This window comes from Oryza glaberrima, chromosome 2 (assembly GCF_000147395.1).
Source record: "Oryza glaberrima chromosome 2, OglaRS2, whole genome shotgun sequence".
Taxonomy (NCBI): Eukaryota; Viridiplantae; Streptophyta; class Magnoliopsida; order Poales; family Poaceae; genus Oryza; species Oryza glaberrima.
In genome coordinates, this window is record NC_068327.1 from 29,249,698 (window position 1) to 29,273,628 (window position 23,931).

The 23,931-nt window shown below is 42.3% G+C and overlaps 5 protein-coding genes across 5 annotated transcripts; 3 read left to right on the plus strand and 2 right to left on the minus strand.

The window, feature by feature from the left end:
- Nucleotides 1–1,053: 1,053 nt before the first annotated feature.
- On the plus strand, nucleotides 1,054–3,939 carry LOC127761776 (ASC1-like protein 2). The gene is made up of 6 exons (XM_052286105.1): nucleotides 1,054–1,328; nucleotides 1,710–1,936; nucleotides 2,064–2,219; nucleotides 2,922–3,107; nucleotides 3,213–3,397; nucleotides 3,600–3,939. Exons 1-6 carry the CDS (start codon nucleotides 1,203–1,205, stop codon nucleotides 3,629–3,631), a joined length of 912 nt encoding a protein of 303 aa, XP_052142065.1. The 5' UTR covers nucleotides 1,054–1,202; the 3' UTR covers nucleotides 3,632–3,939.
- A 1,109-nt stretch (nucleotides 3,940–5,048) lies between these two features.
- Nucleotides 5,049–10,522, minus strand: LOC127761775 (LRR receptor kinase SERL2-like). Its single transcript, XM_052286104.1, has 11 exons — nucleotides 10,117–10,522; nucleotides 9,808–9,940; nucleotides 9,625–9,696; nucleotides 9,378–9,521; nucleotides 9,181–9,252; nucleotides 9,027–9,086; nucleotides 8,822–8,919; nucleotides 8,592–8,741; nucleotides 8,143–8,484; nucleotides 7,532–7,911; nucleotides 5,049–7,415 (listed from the first exon to the last, which is right to left on the minus strand). Exons 1-11 carry the CDS (start codon nucleotides 10,226–10,228, stop codon nucleotides 7,095–7,097), a joined length of 1,884 nt encoding a protein of 627 aa, XP_052142064.1. The 5' UTR covers nucleotides 10,229–10,522; the 3' UTR covers nucleotides 5,049–7,094.
- A 3,389-nt stretch (nucleotides 10,523–13,911) lies between these two features.
- LOC127761777 (H/ACA ribonucleoprotein complex subunit 2-like protein) lies at nucleotides 13,912–16,214 on the minus strand. Its single transcript, XM_052286106.1, has 4 exons — nucleotides 16,020–16,214; nucleotides 15,830–15,899; nucleotides 15,037–15,142; nucleotides 13,912–14,281 (listed from the first exon to the last, which is right to left on the minus strand). The coding sequence occupies exons 1-4, from the start codon at nucleotides 16,132–16,134 to the stop codon at nucleotides 14,120–14,122; spliced, it is 453 nt and encodes a 150-aa protein (XP_052142066.1). The 5' UTR covers nucleotides 16,135–16,214; the 3' UTR covers nucleotides 13,912–14,119.
- A 118-nt stretch (nucleotides 16,215–16,332) lies between these two features.
- Nucleotides 16,333–19,918, plus strand: LOC127761344 (eukaryotic translation initiation factor 5B). The gene is made up of 8 exons (XM_052285621.1): nucleotides 16,333–16,658; nucleotides 16,749–16,889; nucleotides 17,263–17,577; nucleotides 17,727–17,813; nucleotides 17,912–18,058; nucleotides 18,451–18,548; nucleotides 18,874–19,084; nucleotides 19,593–19,918. Exons 1-8 carry the CDS (start codon nucleotides 16,643–16,645, stop codon nucleotides 19,676–19,678), a joined length of 1,101 nt encoding a protein of 366 aa, XP_052141581.1. The 5' UTR covers nucleotides 16,333–16,642; the 3' UTR covers nucleotides 19,679–19,918.
- Nucleotides 19,919–20,392: 474 nt separating this feature from the next.
- LOC127764430 (tetraspanin-8-like) lies at nucleotides 20,393–22,246 on the plus strand. The gene is made up of 2 exons (XM_052289312.1): nucleotides 20,393–20,993; nucleotides 21,719–22,246. Exons 1-2 carry the CDS (start codon nucleotides 20,493–20,495, stop codon nucleotides 22,004–22,006), a joined length of 789 nt encoding a protein of 262 aa, XP_052145272.1. The 5' UTR covers nucleotides 20,393–20,492; the 3' UTR covers nucleotides 22,007–22,246.
- Nucleotides 22,247–23,931: the final 1,685 nt, after the last annotated feature.

Consider the following 23,931-nt stretch of genomic DNA (forward strand, 5'->3'; position numbering starts at 1 on the left):
ACCGGACCCAGTCGGGAGCGTGGGGGGCAATCGGGGCATTTGAAAAAAATGTCATCTTTTTTATCCCGGAAATAATAAAATAATCCGTTCAATGTCCTATGGCCAATTAGATAATCTTTTAGTGTCCACGAGCAGTGTCATGTTTTTGCGATGTCCCTTAGCTAGTTACACGATTTTTACGTGTCTTGTAACAAATTTTGCCATACATTAAATATATAAGTGAGAGATAGAGAGAGGAGGAGAAAATTACAGCGAACCTTATAACTAATATATTATATATGTTGGCTTTAAGATGGGCTAATAGTAGGAAGTTGGCTATATTATTATCCTTGCTCTTAGAGCACCCGTAATGGTAAAGTAAGGTGCTATCTATAAAATATGTATATCTCAGCAATAGACTCGATTAATAGTAAACCACCTCAATGGTATGTCTACATCGGTATCTATAGCTCTCTAATGCATTGCCTCGTTTTTCTCTATAGACTATCTCCAGGTTAGTAGATAGTTTTGCTCTCTCTCTTCATGTAATCTCTTCAAAGTAAGAAAATATGCTGACATGGATCTCTTGCAGAGAGCCTATAGATAACCATTGCGGGTGCCCTTACACGTTGAAAGGAGAGAATTAATCGGTGCAACTGCTATTAAAACTGTTTTATTGGTCTTTGTGTTGGCAACAGGTACGCCCTATATTAAGGAACGGAGGGATTACTAGTTATTCCTCGTAAATAAGCGATTCATTAATATTTACATTTCTCGATGCTCACATAGCCAAACTTGTGTGAAATAATGGAGAGTCACGTATTAAATCCGAGAAAGTCATTAAGAGGATATGTTGTTAGATTGAAATATACCTATCAAAAATAAATTTTTCAGATTTGAAAATATATCTATCAAAAATAGATGGAACGAGTAGTTAATTAAGCATGTATTAAAGGACCGTTCAGTGCGCGTTCCGGTTGGGACCGGTTGGGAACAGCCTCTAGCGAACACAGCAAACCGTGTCACCGAGAAAGGTCCCCGAAGTTGAAAAAAGTACTTTTGGTCGCCGCGCCACCAACTTCCGCGGTTGGGCTGAGCCGCCACCCCACACCCACACACCGGGGCCGACTCGTCGAGCGCAACCGCATCTCCTCGCTTCGCTCCTTCTCGGCTTCTCCTCCTCCCCCCTCTCTCTCCAGTGGGGGACGAGCGGCGAGCCGGCCATGAGCGTCCCGCCGGTCGACTGGGAGGCGGAGAGCTACCCGGCCTACTCGGACTTCGCGGCGATCCCCTTATTCGCCGTCTTCCTCTTCGCCGTCCGTTATCTCCTCGACCGCTTCGTCTTCGAGGTTGTGATGGTTTTCACGGTTCTTTTTCCCCACCACGCCCATTTTCGTATTGTTACTGGAGTGGTGAGATGGAGAGAGGGGTGGGGGGCTTTTCTGACAAGTGTTACGCGGTTGTGTTTTGCTCTAATCAACTATTATAGTTTAGTAAGGATTGCTATAATGAAGATTTTTAACCATTACAGTTGAATGCTGTCCAGTGCGATTATCGATAGTGCCATTGTTGTCTGCTTTTCACAGAGTTAAATTCAAGGTGGTATTTGGAACAGGAAGATTGCTCTACGAAATTTTAGGACTTAGACTGATATTTCTTTTCTCCCAAACATTTGTTTTATGGGAGATTATGAAGTATGGACTATTCCTGACTCAGCATTTTGTCCATAGTGGTTAGCCAGGAGACTGATTTTCGAGAAGGATGAGAAGCTTGATCTTGCGACGCATGCAGGGAGGATAAAGATAAGAAAATTTAAAGAATCAGCTTGGAAGTGCATATATTTCCTTTCTGCGGAACTTTTGGCCCTGTCTGTTACCTACAAAGAGTCCTGGTTCACTAGCACAAAAAATTTCTGGGTTGGACCTGGAGACCAGGTCTGGCCAGATCAAAGAATTAAGTAAGATACACATGTTCCTCCCATGTTTGTTATGTTTTTTTGTCTACACGAAGTTTATCTGCCTTCCTGGTCTCTCACCACACACATATCACCCCAAGTTATTACTAAATCATTTTTTTTTGTGCAGATTTAAACTCAAATTGGTGTACATGTATGCTGCTGGTTTTTATACATACTCTATATTTGCTCTTCAATTCTGGGAAATAAAGCGCTCAGATTTTGGTATTTCAATGGTTCATCATGTAGTATCTGTTATTCTCATAGCATTGTCTTACATATTCAGGTATATTAGCTATCTATGAATTTGTCAAGCTTATCTATGTTGAAATCAATGTCTAGTTTCCCTCTGGTATGTCGTTCTAATGCTGTGAACACTTAACGAGTCACTACAGAGCCCTTCTTCTTGGCCTTATTCAGTGTTGAGAATTGGAGTTGCTAGGTTGCAAGAACAAATGCATGTCTATGTTAGGGTTTAGGCAATTGGGCACACCCGTATACAAAATGCACACATGTACCTCCAACAAATGAGGGTAGATCATCTGCTATGTTATTTACCATGCAAATATCTTTTGTTTTAGAGTTCAATACGTCTTAGTACTAGTATATCTTATATTTTATTTTTTTGACCTGATATCTTATGTTTTACTTCATCCGTCCCATAATGTAAGCATTTTTGAGGTGGGTGCGGGTATTAAGAGAGTAGGTGGAAATGATTGGAGGAATGTTGTGATTGGTTGAGAAGAGAAAGTAGGTGAAGAAATTAAATAGAGAATGGTTGTGATTGGTTGAGAGGAGGGGGTAGGTGGAGAAATAGCTTCATTTTGGGACAAGCTACTGTGCTAAAAATATCTATGTTTTGGGATTGAGGTAGTATTATTTATTGTATCATGTTTTTATGCTTGGTAAATGCTCCACCATCCCTATTAGTTTTTTTTGGAACATGTTATTTTCTATATTACCAAATTAATTTACTTTACTTAAGCAGATTTGCTCGTGTGGGTTCAATTGTCCTTGCCATCCATGATGCAAGTGACGTATTCCTGGAATTGGGGAAGATTTCTAAGTACAGTGGCTACCAGTTGCTTGCTGATATTTCATTTCTTATCTTTGTCTGTTCTTGGGCAGTCCTTCGCCTGATATATTATCCATTCTGGATTCTCTGGAGCACAAGGTAGATACTACATGTTAGTGTGTTCATATACGGAGTTCTATACTTTAGCCTTTAGGGGGATTCTATAATATCGCTAAAGCTTATGCGTTTCTTCTAAAATTTCAGCTATGAAGTTGTTCCGATGTTGGACAAGAAGAAGCATAAGTTTGATGGTCCACTATACTATTATGTATTCAACTGTCTTCTCTTCTCCCTCCTTGTTCTAAACATATATTGGTGGGTCTTAATGTATCGAATGCTCGTGGGGCAAATACTGTCTAAAGGGCATGTTGGGGATGATGTCCGATCTGGTAGGTTCTCTCCCTCTTTTATTCCCCCTTAGATCATTGTAATGCGAGGATGGATTTTGATAATGAATTTTTTGAAGTTAACCATTGGTTAAATGAATATATCATCATGTGGGGTCATCTGTTATACATCACATAATATAGGTCCAATATTTATGTATGTATCATGAATTCATGGTGTTCACTATCTCCTGCCTTTCTGTAGATTCTGAAGGTGAAGAAGAACATGAGGATTGATTTATATGTGTAGATCCTGAAGGAGCAAAGGATTGGTCTGTTTAACTGCTTCACCATGACATTATGCTGAAATATTACATTGCTGTGCTGTGTCTTCAAATCGCAGTTCTGTTTTACTTGGCTCTTCATAGGTACACAGTACATTAGTGCACTTATCTGGATGAACATCATAGATAGATGTCACCTGGGCATTGTTCATTTATGTAAACTTATGTCAAGTCAATTCCTTTGAGTTTCGGTCTTGCGACCATACTCCCCATACTGTATAGTATCTACGCAGTACTTAATGGAAAAACATGAGTTGTGCACATATCTGCCTCTACCAGCTCAGTCCATGCAACCTTTCAATCAAGTTGTTCATGATAGCACTGCAGTATATTGCATTTGATAACCTTGCTTAGAGCTAAAGTGCAGGTTGACCTTTTACATATGATAGTACAGAAGCATATAACAATGTGTCCCCTTTACAAAGGTATTTTATATTTCTTTACTGCATTTACCAAGATATTACATTCAGGTGTCCTATACACGTTTGTAGTTAACATTGTAAAATATAATCATAATTTCTGTCAATCATCTTTGAGATAGGAAGCACTAACTGCCTGTTATGTTAATAGTCCACATAAGTTAAAATTTCTTCGGAATTATATAGCATTCAGTGGCAGATCCACCATGGGGTCTCTGGGGTCTTGAGACCCCACTACCCGTATTGTAACCATGGGAGACCCCATGAAGACCCCACTAAAATTTTCTGTCATACATCTATTAGAGGGGTCTATAATTTTGTATAGTTTGTTCAGACCATCCTATTAATCTTTCCTGGATCCGCAGCATTCTAATCTTTGATCATCTTCTGCGGATTTTATCTTCTGCCAGAACAACCATTAGTTGTATCTCAAAGTTTCAATTCTTTATAGCTTTGCTATTTCAGAATCTTGGAATTTATCATCACTAGGCACAAGAACAATATACATTCCCTAGCTATAGTTTGATGGCACCCATGGCAATGTCATGTTCACAATTTATTTTGTGTAACTGTACGCACCATGAATAGTTGTTTATTAAAACATTATGGCGTGGCTGTTATATGAAAGTAACATAAGGAGTTGTTCAAAGATTCCAGTACAATCTGATAAACCATAGTGAAAATTGGTCTTGCTTTGTTACATGACTAATCAGTATACACAACATTCTCTTTCTTTCCTCAATCATTCCGATCATTTATTTATTAGTTTAGGGGGATAAGTTGTAAGGTGATCTTGCCATTGATTCTAGTGGTTGGAATTTTAGTTCAGTTATACTAAATTACCAAATGAATACAGTGAGGAGCCTTTTTTAGTGAGAAGGGCAGGAGCCTTTTTTTTAAAAAAGAATCAATATTGAACTACTAGTTGATTTGAAATGATTGGAAGTCAGAATTGCACAATTTATGGTCAAAGCTTTAAGCAAGATGGATTGGTTGATTAAGGTAAGGAAGCAAAAATTGTCATATTGGTTTCTGAACTATTTCAATGTCCTGTTGGTTTCTTCCTTTTATCCTAGGTCAATGTTAGTTCCTGTGGAACCTTTGCATGTATTTGCACACTTTTAATTTTTTTAGCCAAAGTACCTTTAGTTTTTGGTTAATACATATTTTGAAGGAACTGCCTAGTTATACTCAATCAATACTATGATAATAAATATATGTTAAGACTATACCTGATAGTGATATTTAATCACTAGAAGTTTGTGTCCATGTTATGTATGCATCTAATTTTTCACACCATCAGCCTGTCCCGATATGCCTGTTATTGCTTTTGGAGTCAGTACAAGTGTACAACCTCTGTCATCAGAACCTCTGCTGAGCAGGAGCCAAGAGTTCACTTCATCGTCCTCGCTTCCATGGGCAGCTTCTGCCTAATTAAACCAGAGGCAACTGGGAGTGGTAGCACAGGTACTCTTGGTGCCTCTGAGCAAGTGGATTTGCAGAGTGAACCTCTGCATCATAGGTAGTACACAGTGCAACTGCATCTGCACAGCATGCCAACACTGAGGCCTGAGGGGTGCACTCATTGGCTTTGCAGACGGCGATGACGAGATGTGACATGATCAGCAGAATGAACCTAGTAGTTGAATCAGCGATGACATCCGTCGCATGGCCCGACCCCCATGGAAAGCCTCTCCCTCCAGCTTCCTGCTCAAAAAGGTTACTGCTGAAATTACAATTCATGAGCATATAAATTTTGCAACTTGCAATTCATAACATAGAGAGGTCTTAGCAAAGATTGAAGCTTGTGTTTAATGTGTCCCTATTGATGTGGGTATGCATCTTCTTCTGTCCCCTCTCACTCCCGCTTTTGAAGTTTTTCTTGAACTCACTTGGGAGTGTGACTGGGAATTCAATGTTGGAAGTTCAGTAGGGAGTACTACTAAGAGAGTGGCGAACCCGTAGTGACACGTGGCGTCATTCTTGGCGGTGAGGAGTGCTGTGTGCCAATCTTGTGGTTTTCCGTAGATGTTGTTTCTATGCTGCTTGTCTTGATGGCAATCCTCAAGTGCAACGCCATTTTCTGATAAAGATTTGTTGCAATTTGGCACACCTAGAACAAAAGGGAACAATGCTTTCTGGTAAGTTGGAACCATTTGTTTTACCAATGTCAACATTTAGTAAACCAGTTTGGCCGATTTACTTATAAGGTGTTAAATTCTGTTGAATTTGAGTATGCTCAATACAGAGATGATGTCATTTCCAAAAAATTGTCTACTCATCCTTTCCTCATGCATTTCACAACTTAATGTTTGTGCCACTAGATGCCTAGATTAGATATATTGCACTAACTTTGATCAGAGACAGCTTTCCCTGAGCTATTAGCTTATCAAGGTGGTCTGAGCTATTATAAACCGCCCCTGATGGATTATAACGAGTATGTTGGTTAGGCACAGATACAAAGAGGCTATGAAACCAAGAGATTGTTAGCATCATGTGTCGGCACATCAGAGGTAGTTTGAAGGTAAGAATGCATTTTGTTTATCCTATTGTATTTGATGCAGATGGTTGTCAGTGTTATTTGATGCATTTTCAAGCTTTGCATCAATGCACAAAAATGTCATTGCCAAGTCTTTATAATCCAATGACAACAGTTTCTTTTTTAACTAACACTAGCTAAGGCAAAAGGTACAAGGGAGGAAAAAAGCATAAACAAAATGTTACATCTTGAAAAATATTGCTCTGCAAACTTATTCTACCAATAGTTACAGAATCTGTAAAAGTAGAAATATCCTATGCCTAGGAAGTGCTCTTCTTTTAATCTTTGTACAGCTGATCTGATACCTGCTTCGATTTGTGATTTTGCATTGGCATGCAGTTGCTTGCTTTAAATTTTTTTTTTGGCTATTTTTCCATTGTACACAGTGGTGTCTCTTGCTGTACAGACCCTGCTGCAAACAACTAATGATGGTTTGCCTTCCACTATTTGTTATCGTGTCATCTCGGCCCAGAGAGCTCGACTGCCTGGACCAGCAATGACGAGTCATCCGTCAGGTCAGAGTAGCAGCGACCGAAGGTGAACTCAGGCACTTTGAACTTGTGTGAGTCAGCGCGCTGGGATGCTTCCCACCGCTCTGCCAGTCCATCGCCCTCCAGCATCCTGACCACCTCTGACATCCTGGGCCTGTGACCAGGGAGATATTGGGTGCACAGCAGTGCCACCTGCACCATCTCCTCCAGCTCGACACGGTCGTAGTTGCTTCTCAGGCCCTTGTCGACAAGCACGTCGAGCTTCTTCTCCTGGTGCATCTTCTTCACCTGAACACAAGCCAATGTCAAGGCAAGAGACAAGATTTGGTAGACAGATATGCTAGCCTTATTCTAGCGATAATTTTCCCATGCTCCAAACTCTTTGGAAATGGTAATGAACTTACCCAGTCCAGCATGGCTCCCTTCTGATTTGATGACTTCCCAAATTCAAGTGCAGTTTGACCAGTGATCAATTCAAGCAGCAGAATTCCAAAACCAAAGACGTCGGTCTTCTCAGATGACTGGCCGGTGGAGAGGTATTCCGGGGCAATGTGCCCAACGGTACCCCTGACAGCTGTGGTGACATGTGAGTCACGATGATCTAGGAGCTTGGCAAGCCCAAAATCTCCAACAATGGCTTCACAGTAGTCATCAAGCAATATGTTGGCTGCCTTTACGTCCCTATGAATAATCTTGGGGTCACACTGCTCGTGCAGGTACAGTAGGCCTCTTGCTGCACCGAGTGCTATCCTCTGTCTGGTGATCCAGTCCAATGGTGGCTTCCCTATAATTAGTCACGTGAGAACAAAATTGGTTATATGGGAATCATATTCTTTTTTAAAAAAGTTTTGGCCAATGAAAACGATATAGAAATTAAAGGATTAAATAAGAAGCTCTCTTGTCAAGAACTGAGGAACAATTCATTACTATTTCATTTAGCTATTTTATGATGGAATTACTGTTTGATTTATAATTTTGGAATTCATGAACCATCTTGAAATCATGATGTTCTTACCTTTCAGACGCAATGCGACACTCCCATTTGACATGTATGGATATACCAGAAGCCTCTCAGTAGCAGTCATGCAGAACCCATAAAGCCTGAGGAGGTTCCGGTGAAGCGCCAAGCTGATCATCTCAACTTCAGTCTGAAACTGTGCCTGCCCGCCTGCAGCATTACCATCTTTCAGCCTCTTGACAGCTACAACAGTTCCATCTGGTAGCTTTCCCCGGTAAACGTTTCCAAAGCCGCCTTTTCCTAAGATGTTCTTATTGCTGAAGTTCTCTGTTGCAACCTGAAGCTCTCTGAACTGAAACCTCTTCACATTTCCTAGGTTGACATTCTCTGTGTGTTGCTCTGCAATAGCCAATGCGTTACAATGAAAACAACCATCGCATGCCAGTATGCCCCCAAGTTTGACGAGCATTGAGGCATTATGGATAGTAGTTTGGTTTTTTGCTTACCATCAACATCAAAAAGAATTTGCTGGTTTCGCCTATGCCTCCACCAGAACAGCAATCCCATAACAGGGATAAGGAAGCTGATGCAGCCAATTGTAGAACCAAATGCAATTGCAACCTTGTGGCTTTTAGATTTTGCTGGCATCAGAGTACCTATTGATAGAAGGCCATTAGAGCAATTGCTATCTACATGGCCAATGCAAATTTCAATTTGCAAGGTGATTTATGCATACCCTGTGTATTATTCAGGCTGTAGGACATCGGCATTGGTAAAGTTCCATAACAATCATGTTCCGTACCCGCAGCACAGATCAACGGATTCCCCACTATACTGCAACAGATAAGCAAAATTTTGAGGCAAATTTTGTTTTCCTTGGAGATAGTTTACAACAAATTTAACCTGTAGCTGTTTTTTGAGGTGTTAGACTGCATACTTACTTGAACGTTCTTGCCAAAGAACCAGGTACTGGACCACTCAGATTATTATACGAAAGGTCCCTGAAAAATGCAAGTCCACAATAAGAACCGGCACAGCGCACATACAACATAGGACAGATATCACCAAACAGAAAAACAAGCAAAGGATACTCACAGGAAAACAAGCTGTGATAAATTAGCTGATGATGAAGGGTATGCACCAGACAGGGTGTTGTTGTTGAGCCTCCTGGTAGCAGCAAAATGGAAAAGAATAAGAAGAGTTACACCAATTGTGACTTCTGAGAGGACAAGTTACAAATGGGGAATCTCATTCAAGGCTACCAGAACAGAACAGAACTGCACTGCACTTACAAGTACTGGAGGCTTTCGAGGTGGCCTACTGAGTTTGGGATTCCACCAGAGAAGTGGTTACTGGAGAGATCAAGTGTTTTGAGTTTTGTTAGCCTGCCAATCTCTTCTGGAATTGGACCATTGATGTTGTTGTTCTGCAGAAGACTACAAACAAGACAGATTAGGATCTCTTCCCACTCAAGAAACATAATGGAAGCAGAATCTACAGCGATGATCGCAAAGGCTAATCACGACAGGTAAAACTTACACTATCTCAAGATTGGTCAAGTTGCCTATGCTTGCGGAGAGCTGGCCAGAAAGATTCTGGCTTGGAGCCTCCCTATCAAATTCAGACAAGCAAACAAATAATGGTAGGTCAGCAAGTCAAAGGAAACTTGTCAAGATATGTTGGGGTTGAGTAAAAATATGATACTCTAGATGGCTTGCTTACAGGCCAGTGACAAGGTTCTCAGGTGAGCAAGTGACCATGGTCCAGCTGCAAGGATCCACGGAGTCTTGGTCCCAGTTCTTGAGCACACCGTGAGGATCCTTGAGGGAAGTCTTGATCATCATGAGAGCTTGCACTGGAGATGAGATTATGACACGCACAAGCACAAATCAGTGCTAGAGAAACAACTAAAGAAGAACCACGGGAGAGTTCTTCATATGGGAGTACAAAACAAGGTAGCAAGCACCAATGCAGCCAAAAAACAAACGAAAACCAAAAAAAGAGTTCTTGATTTGAGGAAGGAATATTAACCTTCATAGTTTACACCCTTGGGAGAGAGGAGGGCACTTGCAAGCCTGCAAGGGAAGGAGAAGGAGGCAAGCAACACCAGTGAGTAAACCGCAAGAGCCACCTCCATTGCCATGGAAGGGCGGAAGCAGGAGAAGAAGGGCTAATCGCTTGTGGTGGTGTGTTCAAACATGGAGGAAGGGTGAGGCCAAGGAAAAGAAGCATGCAGCCTTCTCTTCTTACAATTGCCAGAGGCCTCTGAGCCGCTGTCAGTAGCAAATGACACAAAAGAAGATGCTTGTGTTCTGGCCGCAAGCAAAAGCGCAAAAGGAGGGGCGAGAGGGAACAAACATGCCTGCCACCTGACCCTGCTTGCAATAGAAAACTGGAACAAATGAGAGGGGGGCATTCCTTTTCTGTGTTCTTGGGGTTTGAGCCTGTGGAAAATGAAAAAAAAAATCAGGTTATGAAAAACAGTGAATGTGTTGTTAACTCAAAAGGGTCTAGGCTAATCTAAGCCTAAAGCAGCAGATTGGTATTGATCCCATCCAAGATAGACATCAGCTTTATTGGAGTATGGGTATGGGTGTGTGCAGTGCAGCAGTGGCAGTAACACTGTCACAGGTCACAACAGCACCTTTGAGGGATTCTTGTAAGAAAAGAATTCTCCAAGGTAGGGGCAGTTGGACAATTAGCTAGGTAAGTGTGCGAGAATTATTTTGGGGGCAATAAACAAAGCAGCAAAGTATCTTTGATGGGAGGTAGGGCGGATAATGACAGGGAGGAAGTGCTCTCACCTGACCTGAAGTGGAGGCACTGAGAGGAACTCGACAGGAGAATTTTGGCCATCATGCATTGTGGATGAAGAATCAAAATCAAATTAAAAGCAACGTAATTCTGTCCTGTGGCTCTGTTCTCACTGTAGCAACAACCTTGGTTCTTACACATCACATTGTATCAATTCAGTTGGCATCAAACAATACCATGCTGATACTCATACATACTTCCAATTAAGAGCAGACTTTTCTGAGGAAATATTAGTGTATTGAACCAGAGGCCATCCATACTTTCCTTTGTCATGTCATGGTACTTATAGTTTAGAAGTGGATAGTATGTTGTATATATAGAAGAGTGAGGTTCAAGAAAACCAAGATTTGAGTGTTGTTAACTTAGGATATTGCTGTTAGTCTGATGCTCCACGAGGCCATCAACCTTCTTGATCTGCAGACGGGATGGAATGGCATGCCCATGTTGCTTTTCCTTTTAGGAGGGAGAAATCATTGTGGCTACCTTGCATGAAAGATGTGACATCTCTTTTCAGTGAAATGAGGGATGCTTTGGTGCCTTTGCCGCCCCGCACCTTTTCTCTTGCCCTTTGCTATCCTTGCTTTGCTGTGTGTATCAGTGTGTGTGTGTGTGTGAAAGGGCCATGTTGTGGTTGTACTACGAAAATACTACCGTATAGATGTGGTATAAAAGGTGTGAAAATGTATTGCAGAGGTCCCTCAAAAGGTGACCTGCAGGTTTATCCGTATAGACAGCATTACAATTCCAGCTTGCTTGCTCGCTTGAAAGTTGAAAGTTGATGCACGAGCAGAGTAGAACATGCCTGATCAAGCTCAAAGCATTAGGTATATAGATCATAACAGTGCTTCACTTGTCTTAATCTCAACTTCCTACTGAAGACGGCATCATGTCATCATTAGCTTTGTTGTTTAAACTCAATGGCGGAAAGGCTTAATTAGTGGCAATAGAAATCATGAACACAGCTGATCTTTAAAGGTCAAGAAGGGTACTTTCAAACAAAACGGCTGAACCAACCAACGTTCACAATCATGCAGGCATGCAGCTGCAGTGCACACCACACAGTAACAAGCAGGATAGAGAACAGTAGAAGATCTTTGCATCCCACTGCTCCACACATATTGCCAACGTCACAGGCTTCTTGGTTTTGACCAGGTGATCTCAACCTTCAAGTACTGTGACCAACACAATCAGCAAAAGATGCTGCTGATCTTCTGTACGCCGTATATGCTCCATCGTTCAGTGCCTTTGACCAGCAAGGCCACTGTTGTACAGTACAGACGCTCCGGTAAATGGAAAAAACAACATCACAAGCCATATCTGGTGCTATTCCAATCTGGCAAGATGAGTAGCTGACCATGATCACTTGCAATTGCAGCTGGACCTTGGATGCAAACTACTATCACCAAATATGACTAGGGGGTGTTTGGGAGTTAGGGACCTCACAAAAGCATAAGTCCTCAGTTTAGCCCCTCTCTCCCAAACAGGCCCTAGCTAACCTAGCTTTCATTATCTAAAAAAAAAGCTAACCTAGCTTTTATCTTAGCAAAGTCCCAAACAAACTCACCCCTAGAACATATACTGTGTACTCTCTTCGTCCTAAAAAAATGGCGGAGTTAGAATTTAAACATAAATATGGGCCTAAGAATTTTGGAAAAGGCCTAATTACCTAATAGATTAGATAATTATATATATAAAGTATGTTGTTGGAGGGGGGGCAGGCCATTGGTCCTCCCCCTGTTTCACCCAAAATATAGCTATATTTCTAGTTTAAATTTGAAGATGCTACAACCATAAGTCTGAACATGTTTGTGTAGCGTAATTTGGTCCTCCATAACAAAAAGGCGAGTGAACTCGAACCACTATGCCAAACTAGGCCATTTGCCATTTTGGATGGACCCTTTCCCCTTGTCCGAGCTGAAGGCATGGTCATCCCAAGAGAATCTGCATATTCCACAGGCTTGGCCATGCATTAGAATCCTAAACCCACTCCGTTATTTGGGTGGAGTTGGGAAGGGCAGTTGGAACCTTGAGAGCTGTGCCTAATCATACCTGTGAAATGGTAGTTCTCACTGTCCTACGGGCTACAGCTTCCACTGTTCCACATGCTCGCTATCATGCCTTCACTTTCCTATCATCTCAATGCAATCCCTACCTTGACTGCATAGGACAAGATAGGAAGCTTTTGTTTAGGTTATGTTAGAGTGTATCATTAAGAACTTAAGACAGAATCTAATCATCCTACCATGACAATTGGATCAATGTAAACTAATTATGTCCTATCATAGCTAATCCTAAGCATAAACTACATATCAATGAGTTTGGCAAACGTATTACTTGTTTCATATATGATCAGCTTGGAACACAATTTGTGGCATCCATATATGATCATATGGATGCTACAAACTGATTATGTCCTATCTTATCCAATCCTAACTACGGAGTACATATCATGTTAGTAGGAGTATTTACTAACATTGTGCTGCAAGTCTTGCACGGTATGACAAGGGAAGGGATAGTTGCAGAACCTTCCCTGTGTGCTTTGTCTTGTATCTGCCACAAGATTCCAAACAAAGGCGGCCAAATTTCCCCGTCAGATGAAATACCAGATGGATCAGATCCAATGCCAAAACCTGAGTTGCTCCCCGAGTCACTGGCTGGCTCTCTGGCGCTCTGCGAAGTGCGACCAGCTCTGAATTCTGAAGCATCGCTGCATCGGTGGCCGCATGGCTGCACCTCGGTGGCCAAACTGCACGGATGTACCATGCCAATGCTGCACAATTCCGGTGGTCCAAAACACCTCATGACAAGAAGCCACGAAGACGAGCGCTTTGGCCATCAGGCAATCAGAAACAAGAATCTTTTGCCGCATTTTTCAGGATCGACCAATTGGAAAAATGGATACAGGATATGAACATAACCACGAGCAACTTAACACACAACACCTCATGACTTTGGTGAGTTTTCTGATCTGGGGTGCCCAGGTATTGCATATCTGGGCCTTGGGACAGGGACTTCTTACTGGAGAGTAAATGATCAGCTCACCAGGTTTCATTACAATTGACTAGCTTATGCTAATCAACAGAGAAACAGCATGATCCGACAGGGGTAAACTAGTAGAGCAACCTTCATGTTCACATAGTACATATAGAAAGATGTGAGCAGCCATGGTGCCTGGGTTTCTATCACTAATTTACTATGGCCCTGGGGCTGGGCGTTGTACTCAGAACATTGAAGATGTAACCTCTGCAACTTCAGCTACAACATGGTCGTAGTCTGACTTCAGTTTCTCCTTCACCTCTTCATTGATCTCCCCCTTGGCAGGCTTGGTCATAACCAGGACGCAACAGGTAGGCCTCTTAGTAGTCCCGGCAGTAGCAAGATCCTGTACAGAGGAACAATCCCATTATGTAACTTAGGGTAACATCTACCTCAACGGCTCAATCACCCAGTCTGCCACAATATAAGTGAAATCACAAGTTAGGATCTGTTTGGATAGGAAGGATTGGGATCAAATTCTGAAACTTCGGAACCAATCCCTCATCCAAAGTTCCAAACCACTCCTCACAGCCAATTGGTGGTACTTATTTTCCTTCCCAGTATGGTATACGGGCAGTTATATAGGTAATTGATAATAAAATTGACAGCAGAAAAAGTATAGATTCCTATCCACTTCTAATTATCTCAACTTCAGTCTTGTTACATGATTGGATATATTTCAGGTTTGCAGACTTCTGAAGAAAATGTTACGTGCCCATCTGAATGATGCAAAAGAGTGAAACCCGAGCAATTCAAATTTGATGCATCTTCCTTCCAGCTCAGAGTACTTATTAAAAAAAAAGATGAGAAGTTTCAAATAATTTTTAGATTATTTACAAGTGGAAAACATCTGATAACCAATATGTGAAAGAACCAAACAAATAAACCAAAGTTGTACAATTGTACAACATATCATCGTAGCTTGAAGACATGAACTGGTAGACGTTTGGCTTTCTTAGGTGATAAATACAGTAGCAGGTAGCAACAATGTCACTATCTAATGTCATCTTATAAGATTTGGTGTAATAATGAAATGATAATACTACTGGGTGATTGACAGTGCATTGAACCTACATGAGGCAGGAAAAATATGCAACACACCTCTTTTGATGGCACATATATGTAAGGAATATTAGCTTCCTCACAAAGTATTGGAACATGTGTAATCACATCGATAGGAGAAATATTCCCAGCAATTACACACAACCTACAAAGACCAAACCCAGTTGTCAGTGACATTATGCAAGACAAACCACTGAGAATGATATATAAACAGCACAGCTGATAAAACATCAAAGTATGCAAACAATCTATCAATGGTCATAACTCCATACCACAACAAAATGGATAAACCCATAATCAAAAAGACTAACATAATACGTTTTTTTAGTAAACATGTTACAACATAATGTATTCCTCAATGTCGAGACATGGCGCGGACCATCTAATGGAAATGATATCCTATTCGCTGATTGCTATGACCATCGGTTACATCACGAAAAGCAAGTGCACAATTGGACATAGCTCAAAGATCACAGCCCAATGTCCTTCAAGTGAACTAAGATACTCTTGGTTAACACAATTGTACATAGCAAAACCAACCAATTACTGGTTACTAAACAGCAAGAAAAAAAATTACATGCTAGAGAAGTTATAAACAACAAGAAAAAAAATTACTATCTCCGTTTCAGGTTATAAGGCTTTCTAGCATTGCCCACATTCATATAGATGTTAATGCGCGCGCGCATATATATATATATATATATATATATATATATATATATATATATATATATATATATATATATATATATATATATATATATATGAATGTGGATAATGCTAGAAAGTCGAGGAAGTACATGCTAGAGAAGAAGAGATATTAAGTCCTAACCCTTTGTTCCCACGACGGATGCTCTTGACCACCTCCTTGACTCCCCGCTTCAGGCACTTGGCCTCCGATGCTGGGAAAGAAAACATAGGAACGACCAAAAGCATGATCAAAAAACCTTAAACTGCAAAAGAAAACAACAGAGATTGGAATTTGGCGGCCCGAAATTAAAAAAAAAAAGTCGCTCAGGAACCTCGCCGGACGAGCTTGAGGGTTCGCTTGCAGAGCTTCTTGCCGGCGAGAGGCTTCGCGATGGGCGCGAGCGCCGTTGGGGCCTTCTTCTTCTCCACCTCCGTGTCGCTCCCCATCGCCGCGCCGCCGCCGACTCGTGTGTTCGCGCGCCTTTTGGTTGGTTCTGGAGTTTTTAGGGCTTTTGGACTCGAGACGAAAGCTGTGTCACCTATGGTTAGTGACTGAAATGTGGGACCACCTCCATCTAGGCCCAACTGTCAGAAGAGCTCTAAATTAATTTTTGAGAAAGAAAATTCCCCCAAACCCTACACCCTCCTCGTTTCTCCCAGGCTTCAGAGTCGCCGCCGCCAAATCGCCGCCCACCCCCGGTCGCCCGCCGCCGCCGCCGCCGGTTGCCCGCTTCGCCCTAGCGGGCTCGCCCTCGCCAACGGCACCGCGACGCTTGCCTCGCCATCGCTGGCACCGCCTCGCCTCTGACCGCGAGCTCTTCGACGGCGTCAGACAGCGCCACGACCACTCCCCGCAGGCTGCGGCGCTGCGCCCACCACTCCCCGCGGCCTCTCACGGAGTGAGGCCTATCCGCGGCCTTTCTCGTGTCGGCTTGATTGTTCTTAATTCGTTGGCATGGGCAAATCCAAAGGTGCGTCCTCTCTTCCATTATGCATCCCACAGTTTCTCTGTTAGATTCGTTCGAAATGAGAGACGAAAGTAAAAGCTTGTTCTACTACAGACAAGAAGGCCTCACGGGAAGCTAAAGCGGATAAGAAATTAGTGCTTGGAGTGAAGAGGAAGGACTTGAAGAGAAAGAAGGACAGGACTTTGAATGGTCCTGTTGAGAATGAGGTTGCTGCTGAACATGGCACCGCAGAAGGTATTAACATTTTTTTTCTCTCGCTATGTACTCCCAATTTTATTTGAATCGCGTCGTTTAATTAGTAATCAATGATGAAACCTATAGTAGTGGTCTAGTAGCTCAAATTATCACCTTGATTACCTGCAAAGGTGGAAGCAATGATGTAGCTAAGATCGGCAAACCTATTAAGGAAATGGGAGTGTCACTGTGGTTGTTGATTTGTTAGCCGTGCCGTAGCATGAGAATCAGATAATTCTCTATGAATTCCTTATTGTATTATTTTTAGCTCTTTATGTTGTTTATTAGGGATATGTTTACATTGCAGGACAAAAGCATGAAATTTAGTTATGTTTTCTGCATAGTGTTTTACCTGTTCATCTTTGGTTGCTAGATAAAGGACTTGTACGAAAGAAGAAGGTTGTAGCGATGAAACAGAAGAAGCAAATGAAACTAAAGAGCAGTCAGACTGATTCTGATGACATGTTGGAACTCTTGACGAGTAAAAAGGATGAGACAAAGTTGAAGAACAAGAAGAAGAGCAAAAAGAATCTCAAAGAAGGCAGTAATCCTGTTGAGGAGCATCAAAGTTTGTCTGACAGAATTAATGCAGGAACGCCTAAGCTGAAGAAGGACCGGAGGAGCTCTGATGAGCCCAATAATGCAGATGAAGTCTTGCATGGGAATCAAGATGAAGAAACTCCAACTGGTAGTGTATCTTGTTTGCTACTCCATTACCATTTTCTTGTAATGAACTATATTCCTAACTCCTTCACTATGCCACTATCTCTTTTTGGATTTTGTAAACTACTCATCATTTCCTTAGTTAAACAGTATATCTGGATTTATTTTGTGCAGCCCGTGTTAACCAACTCACAGCAGAGAGTGGAGATATGGATATAGGGGAGCCTGAAGAAGTGAAGAGGGGAAATAAAAGCAAGACCAGTAGGGACTTTATACTTGTATCAAATCGAAGTTATTCTGAAGTATTTGAAAAATATTCTGTTTAGACTTGTTGACAGTAATTGATCTATTGACTGTAGAGAAAACAAAGAAATCAGGGAAAAGCAGCAAAAAGGATAAGCATGAATCCAGCAGAGAGAACAAGTTGGACAGGCATGGTGAAGTTGATGCTGCAAATGTCGATGAGATTCAATCTGTTGATGAAGATTGTTCCAGAGGAATGAAAAGTAATTGCTTTAGTTTTCAATCTTGATCACTGATATAATAAACGGTTGTCCCATGCTGACTTTATCCATGGAGTTTGTTTGGTGGAAAAGTAAATTTCACAAAAAGACAACAAAAAATTCAATGTATCCAAAAAACAACTTAATCAAATATCCTTTGAAACCAAGTAACTTAATTAGTGGAAAGAATCTGTAGGAAATTCTGTTCAGGCACTGAGTTCATAGTAAAATTGATAAGTGTACCTGAAGATCAGCTTGCTGATTCCTCCAATTGGAGTGGTCCTGGGGTCCAACCAATCTGCTCTTGTTTGATATAGTTATGCTCCATTGTATATGTTTCAAACTGGTGCATTTAAAGTGCAAAACTGACCTGTGATTGTTTGATGTCTTAACAGAATGGGTCCTAGAGTACAAACAGAAGAGGCCCGGCTTGAAAGTGTTGCAGCAAAGAATAGATGAGTTTATAACTGCTCATGAGGAACAAGAAGAGCAGGTGTGTACCCTTCCTCCTCTTCCTTCCTCCTGTTGAAGAATCAAAATGACACTTCAATTTCCTTATTACAAGTTTCTTCTCTGGAAAACAACTGGAAACATTCAGTCTAGTATGGTACAAACCTAGTTTTGTGAAAATTATACCTGTTTCTTGAAGTGTTGAGTGACTGTTGCAGTGTTCACACTATTTGCGTATCTGGTTTTTAACTGTTCTTGAGGTAGTGCAAGACTTCTTCTGGATGTTGGGTCTTCTTCTGGAAAAGTACTTTTGTTGCCAAAATGATCTTTAGTTTGGTTGTTGCCTGACACTTGCTTGATTTATTCAGGAGAGGAAAGAGAGGGAAGCACGCGCTGCTGAGGATGGATGGACAGTTGTGGTTCATCATAAGGGTAGGAAAAAGACCACAGATACTGAAACTGGAACAGCTGTTGGCTCTGTATCTCTAGCTGCAATGCAGGAGAAAATGGCTAATAAGAAACCCAAGGAAGTTGATATGAATTTCTACAGATTTCAAAAGCGAGAAGCTCACATCAGTGGTATGTATATGCTCTTGCGAAGCTTTCTATTATGGAGTATCTTTTATGCAGTTTTATCTACTCTCAGTGCTATTAGTCAAAATATGTTCATCACTGTGCTGTTTTAGTTATAGCATGTACATCTGGGACTTCAAACATTATTCAGTTCAACTGCTCATGACCATTTGGGTGCTCTGTTAGAAAATCTCATTCAAACAGTGGGTCACCATATAGATTCGCGTCTAGGTTGTAATTACAGGTCCACAATATTTTTGTCCTTCCTCTTCTGTGTACCAAGTGAAGTAAACCCATTTTGTATATGGCTATGTAAGAAGTATTTTTTTTCTTTTGCGAGATGGTTATCATAAGGGCATGCTGCCCTTCCTCCCATAGTTTGATAGCAGGAGATAAGGGGCTGCAAATTTGTTTCAATTACTGTGGTGCATGATGTATTTTCTGCAACTTTTTAGGGTCGCAAAATGGCAAAAGCTGCCTGGAGCTAACTCCCAACTCTGTGTTTCTTGCGCAGAACTCGCGATGCTGCAGAGCAAGTTTGAGCAGGACAAGAAAAGGATACAACAGCTTCGTGCTCAACGGAAATTCAAGCCATACTAATGCTGCCCACTTTGGATATCTATCCTCAGAGACGCAGTGCTGCTACCCTGTTGAAGGCCATACGTTTCATTCCTTCTTGGCAGCAAATGTTTGCTCTGTTGGATAACATTTTTGGATCTTTACTTCTTAATGAACCGAAACAATTTCAGCCCTGCATTTGCAGCGCAGATGTATTGGTTTAAAATCATGCCATGAATCCATGATGCCATCTGGTGCCTTTCATGGATGTTCTCCTGTTAAGTTGTACTCCCTCTGTCCCCTAATTTTGATATTTTACTTGTATTGTTTGATCACTCGTCTTATTTAAAAAATTTATGCTAATATAAAAAATGAAAAGTTATGTTTAAAGTACTTTGGATAATAAAGTAAGTCACAAATAAAATGAATAATATTTCAAAATTTTTTAAATAAGATAAATGGTTAAACAGTGTAAGTAAAATGTTAAAATCTCTTATATTAGAGAACGGAGGGAGTATCTTTTCTGCTACTGAATCCCCGACTGAGCCTACTCGACCCGAGGTCTTGGTCTCTGCCTGCTCAGTTCTAGCCCTCCATGTGAGCTCTAGTCAAATCGTGACCAAGTGATTTGCAAGAACCATCTGAGCGAGCAACTCCCGCGATTTCAGCCCAGCGCCATGAATCGATTTTCTTCTCTGGCTCTGTCGCCTTAAACCCCAAACCGCCAAACCGAGACGACGCGACGCAGCTGCAAATTCCACGAGAGATCCCCAAAATCAGCAGCGAAACTCCCTGCAGCCGCGAGTGCCAAACCGCCCGGGGGCTGAGCTGAGCTGAGCTGAACCTCAGCTTAGCCATGGGGCGGTTCTCCAATGGCGTCCTGGGCGCCCTGAGCTTCGCCGCCCTCCTCGCTTCCGTGCCGCTCATCGGCGCGGGCGCCTACCTCCTCGACCACCCGGCCAGCGAGTGCCAGCGCCTTGTGCGGGTGCCCGCCGTGGCGCTCGGCAGCGCGGCGCTCCTCCTCTCCCTCATGGCGATCGCCGGAGTTACCTGCTGCCGCGGCGCGGCGCTCCTCTGGGCCTACGCGTCCGCCATGTTCCTGCTCATCGTCGGCATGTTCTTCGTCACCGCCTTCGTGTTCGTCGTCACCAACAGGGGCGTCGCCACCGCCGTGTCCGGCACCGGCTACGGGGACTACCGGGTCAGGGACTACTCGGAGTGGCTGCGTGCCAGGATCGAGGATTACGAGACGTGGCACCGGATCGAGAGCTGCATGGCCGACGCGGCCGTGTGCGGCGGCCCTCTCGCCGGGATCAACCCCGGCGAGTTCTACCGTCTGCATCTGCCGCTAATCCAGGTTTGCATGGATCCATTAGCTTGTTGCATTTTGCATTGCATGCCTCATGCACGGACCCACTCGCCAGAGACCGAATAATACCTGTTCCATTCAACGCATCACTTCAGTTTTTAATTCTTTCTCGTTCCATGTGAGCTAATACTACCAGTAAAAATCAACTAATCAATGGCCTTTTACCCTTTTTATAAAATTTAAAAAGGAAATAGGTATTACCTTGTTCGTTTTCATTTACTCTCTCTGTTCCGCTCACCGCAGTTAAACTTGACGGAATCTTTAAAACTAATCTTTGACATATGCTATAATATTTGTAACAACAAAATTATAATAATCTAAAAGTAAATTTAAATGATAATCTAATGAAATGCGTGCGTGCCTTGGTGAGCGGTACCGAGGGAGTATTCAAGATTGAATGTTGCAATGAGTTTCTTAATTTCTGAGATTTTACAAAAGATGTATGCATATGAATCGATTTATCAGTAGCAATACAACTATACAAGTACTACTACTATCAGTTACCAAAAAACACTATCAAGTGTGTCACGTAGGTCCTGTTTAGTTCCAAGGTTTTTTTTTTCTCCAAACTTTCAACTTTCTATCACATCAAACATTTCATACACACAACTTTTCTATCACATCGTATCAATTTTAACCAAACTTCCAAACTTCAGTGTGAACTAAACACAACCGTAGTATCTGACTACCTCTGTGACGTGCCAACCGTGCAGTCCGGCTGCTGCAAGCCGCCGGTGTACTGCGGGTACGAGCGCGTGAACGAGACGTTCTGGATAGCGCCGGCGCGGGGCCTGGACGCGGCGGACGTCGACTGCCTGGAGTGGAGCAACGACCAGGCCGTGCTGTGCTTCCGCTGCAACGCCTGCAAGGCCAGTGTGCTGGACACCGTCAGGCGAAACTGGAGGGCCGTGGCCGTGCTCAACGTCGCCGTCCTCGCCATCCTCATGCTCGCCTACTCCCTCGCCTGCTGCTCCGTGCGGGATCGCAGCCGGTACTACTGATCGATCACCCGGCCGTCGGCTAGCTTGGGTTTCTGCTGTGCTGTCTAGTTCCTTTCCTTGTCTCTAGATCAGAAGTTTTGTAAATTTTGTTCTGCAAATGAATCGGGTCATGTCTTTCTGACCATGTTTGGTGGATTTGTTCTGATCGAATTAATGTGATCAGCAGTTGTGACCGGATATTTTTCAAGCAGAGTCAGGTTGGGCAAGAAAGAACCCATCTTAGCAGTGCCGGCTATATCCATCAAGACATCAAAGCTAAAACTTTGGAACAACCAAGGTTGTTTAGCTTTGGAGAGTGCTCTGCCTTCTGCAAACTGTGTGGAAACTCTCAGAACTACGGAGGAGATCCAATTCACCAACGTTTTTCTATTGTGTTATCTCTGACCGCTGGAAATTCAATTTGTTTTGTTCGTTACTCTGAAACAACTAAGTTGTTTTTTTAAGAGTAAAGTGCAGGGGCGGTCCCTAAACTTGTAGGGCTATGTCATCTAGGCCCCCAAACTTAGAAAACGCATTTTTGGGTCCCTAAACTTGCTTAGCCGTACATCACCTGTCCAAATCGTATTTGACCCGATTTGCTCACCAACGTGGACTGCCAGCTTGGAGGGGCGAGGTCAGCTGGGGTGTCAAATATGTAAAGAACCCCCTATTCCCTCATCCCAGAAATCCAATCGAATCCCATGTCCCCATTTTTTCCCCACCATCCTGAGTGACGAAATCCCTAGCAAGCTCTTCTTCAATTTGCCACCCCCTTCTTCGATTCACTAGCGGCGCTGTGGCGACGTCAAGATCGACTGGAGCTGCATGCAGTTCATCGTGTCCTGCCGTGGCTACAGCACCAACAACAACCCATCGGTGTGTGACCGTCGTGTCCTACTGAAAAGGCAAGGGATTAGTTCTGAGGAGGCCAATAAGATGGTTGCCGCGGCAAAAGAAGCAGTTGCGATTGAGAATTCACAAGTTGTCAATGAACAAGAATCGGTTGTTACGAACTAGGTAAATAAATCAGTCATTTACAACAAATTTATTTTGATGCATGTCTTATGAAATACATTGACTATTATATGTAGGATGTCATAGAAGAACAATTGCTGCTTCCCAATCTTCATCTCAATTACTGTCACAACTAGGAAGCACTGTGCTCAGTCAGATGGCTAATCAAGTAATCATTTTGTTAATTACTTCTCACACATTTGATGACCATTTAGCTCTTAATGATCTACTAAATATTTTCTCTATTTTGTAGCCAAGTCAGAGTTCTTAGCTCTCTCAGCAGCAATGCCCCTTGTCAGATCCTAAGTTCATCATGTCTAACAGACCAGCATCAAGACCTACTCCTCTTACAACCAGCACCAAGTTAGGGAAGGCCACAACGCTCTAAGAAAAAGAAGAGTACAACTGGAAACAAAAAATCTGGACCTGCTGCATTAAAGAAGTCTGGTGCTGTGGCTGGAACTGGGTGACAATTTTAGTCTGGAGCGGCACATGATACATGTAGTTAGTTCATTTTCGGGATATTTTGTTGCCTCAATATCTGGCATGAATTTTGTTGACAACAATCTAGGATGTGCATAGTCAATGGATGCTATATTACCTACCTGCCATGGTGGTTTAACTGATAGTTGGACAATATCAGTGCTACCTGGGTTCAAAGTCACTCGATGCATTTTGTAATACTTTCCGTACTTAAACAATCTGAAATGGATGTTATGTCTCATTGTTGAATGTGTCTCAATCTGTGTTTCCAATGTGTGCCTCAATTTGAAATTGTGTGTCGATCTGTTTCAGTACTGAATTTTGTAGAATTCAATTTCATTCATACATAACAACACCCATTTCATGGCTCACAAACATGTCACATTAACAAAAAAAAAGACCATTTCATTCATCAGATAGCATTTTCAGTACATTTCAGACAATTGCAC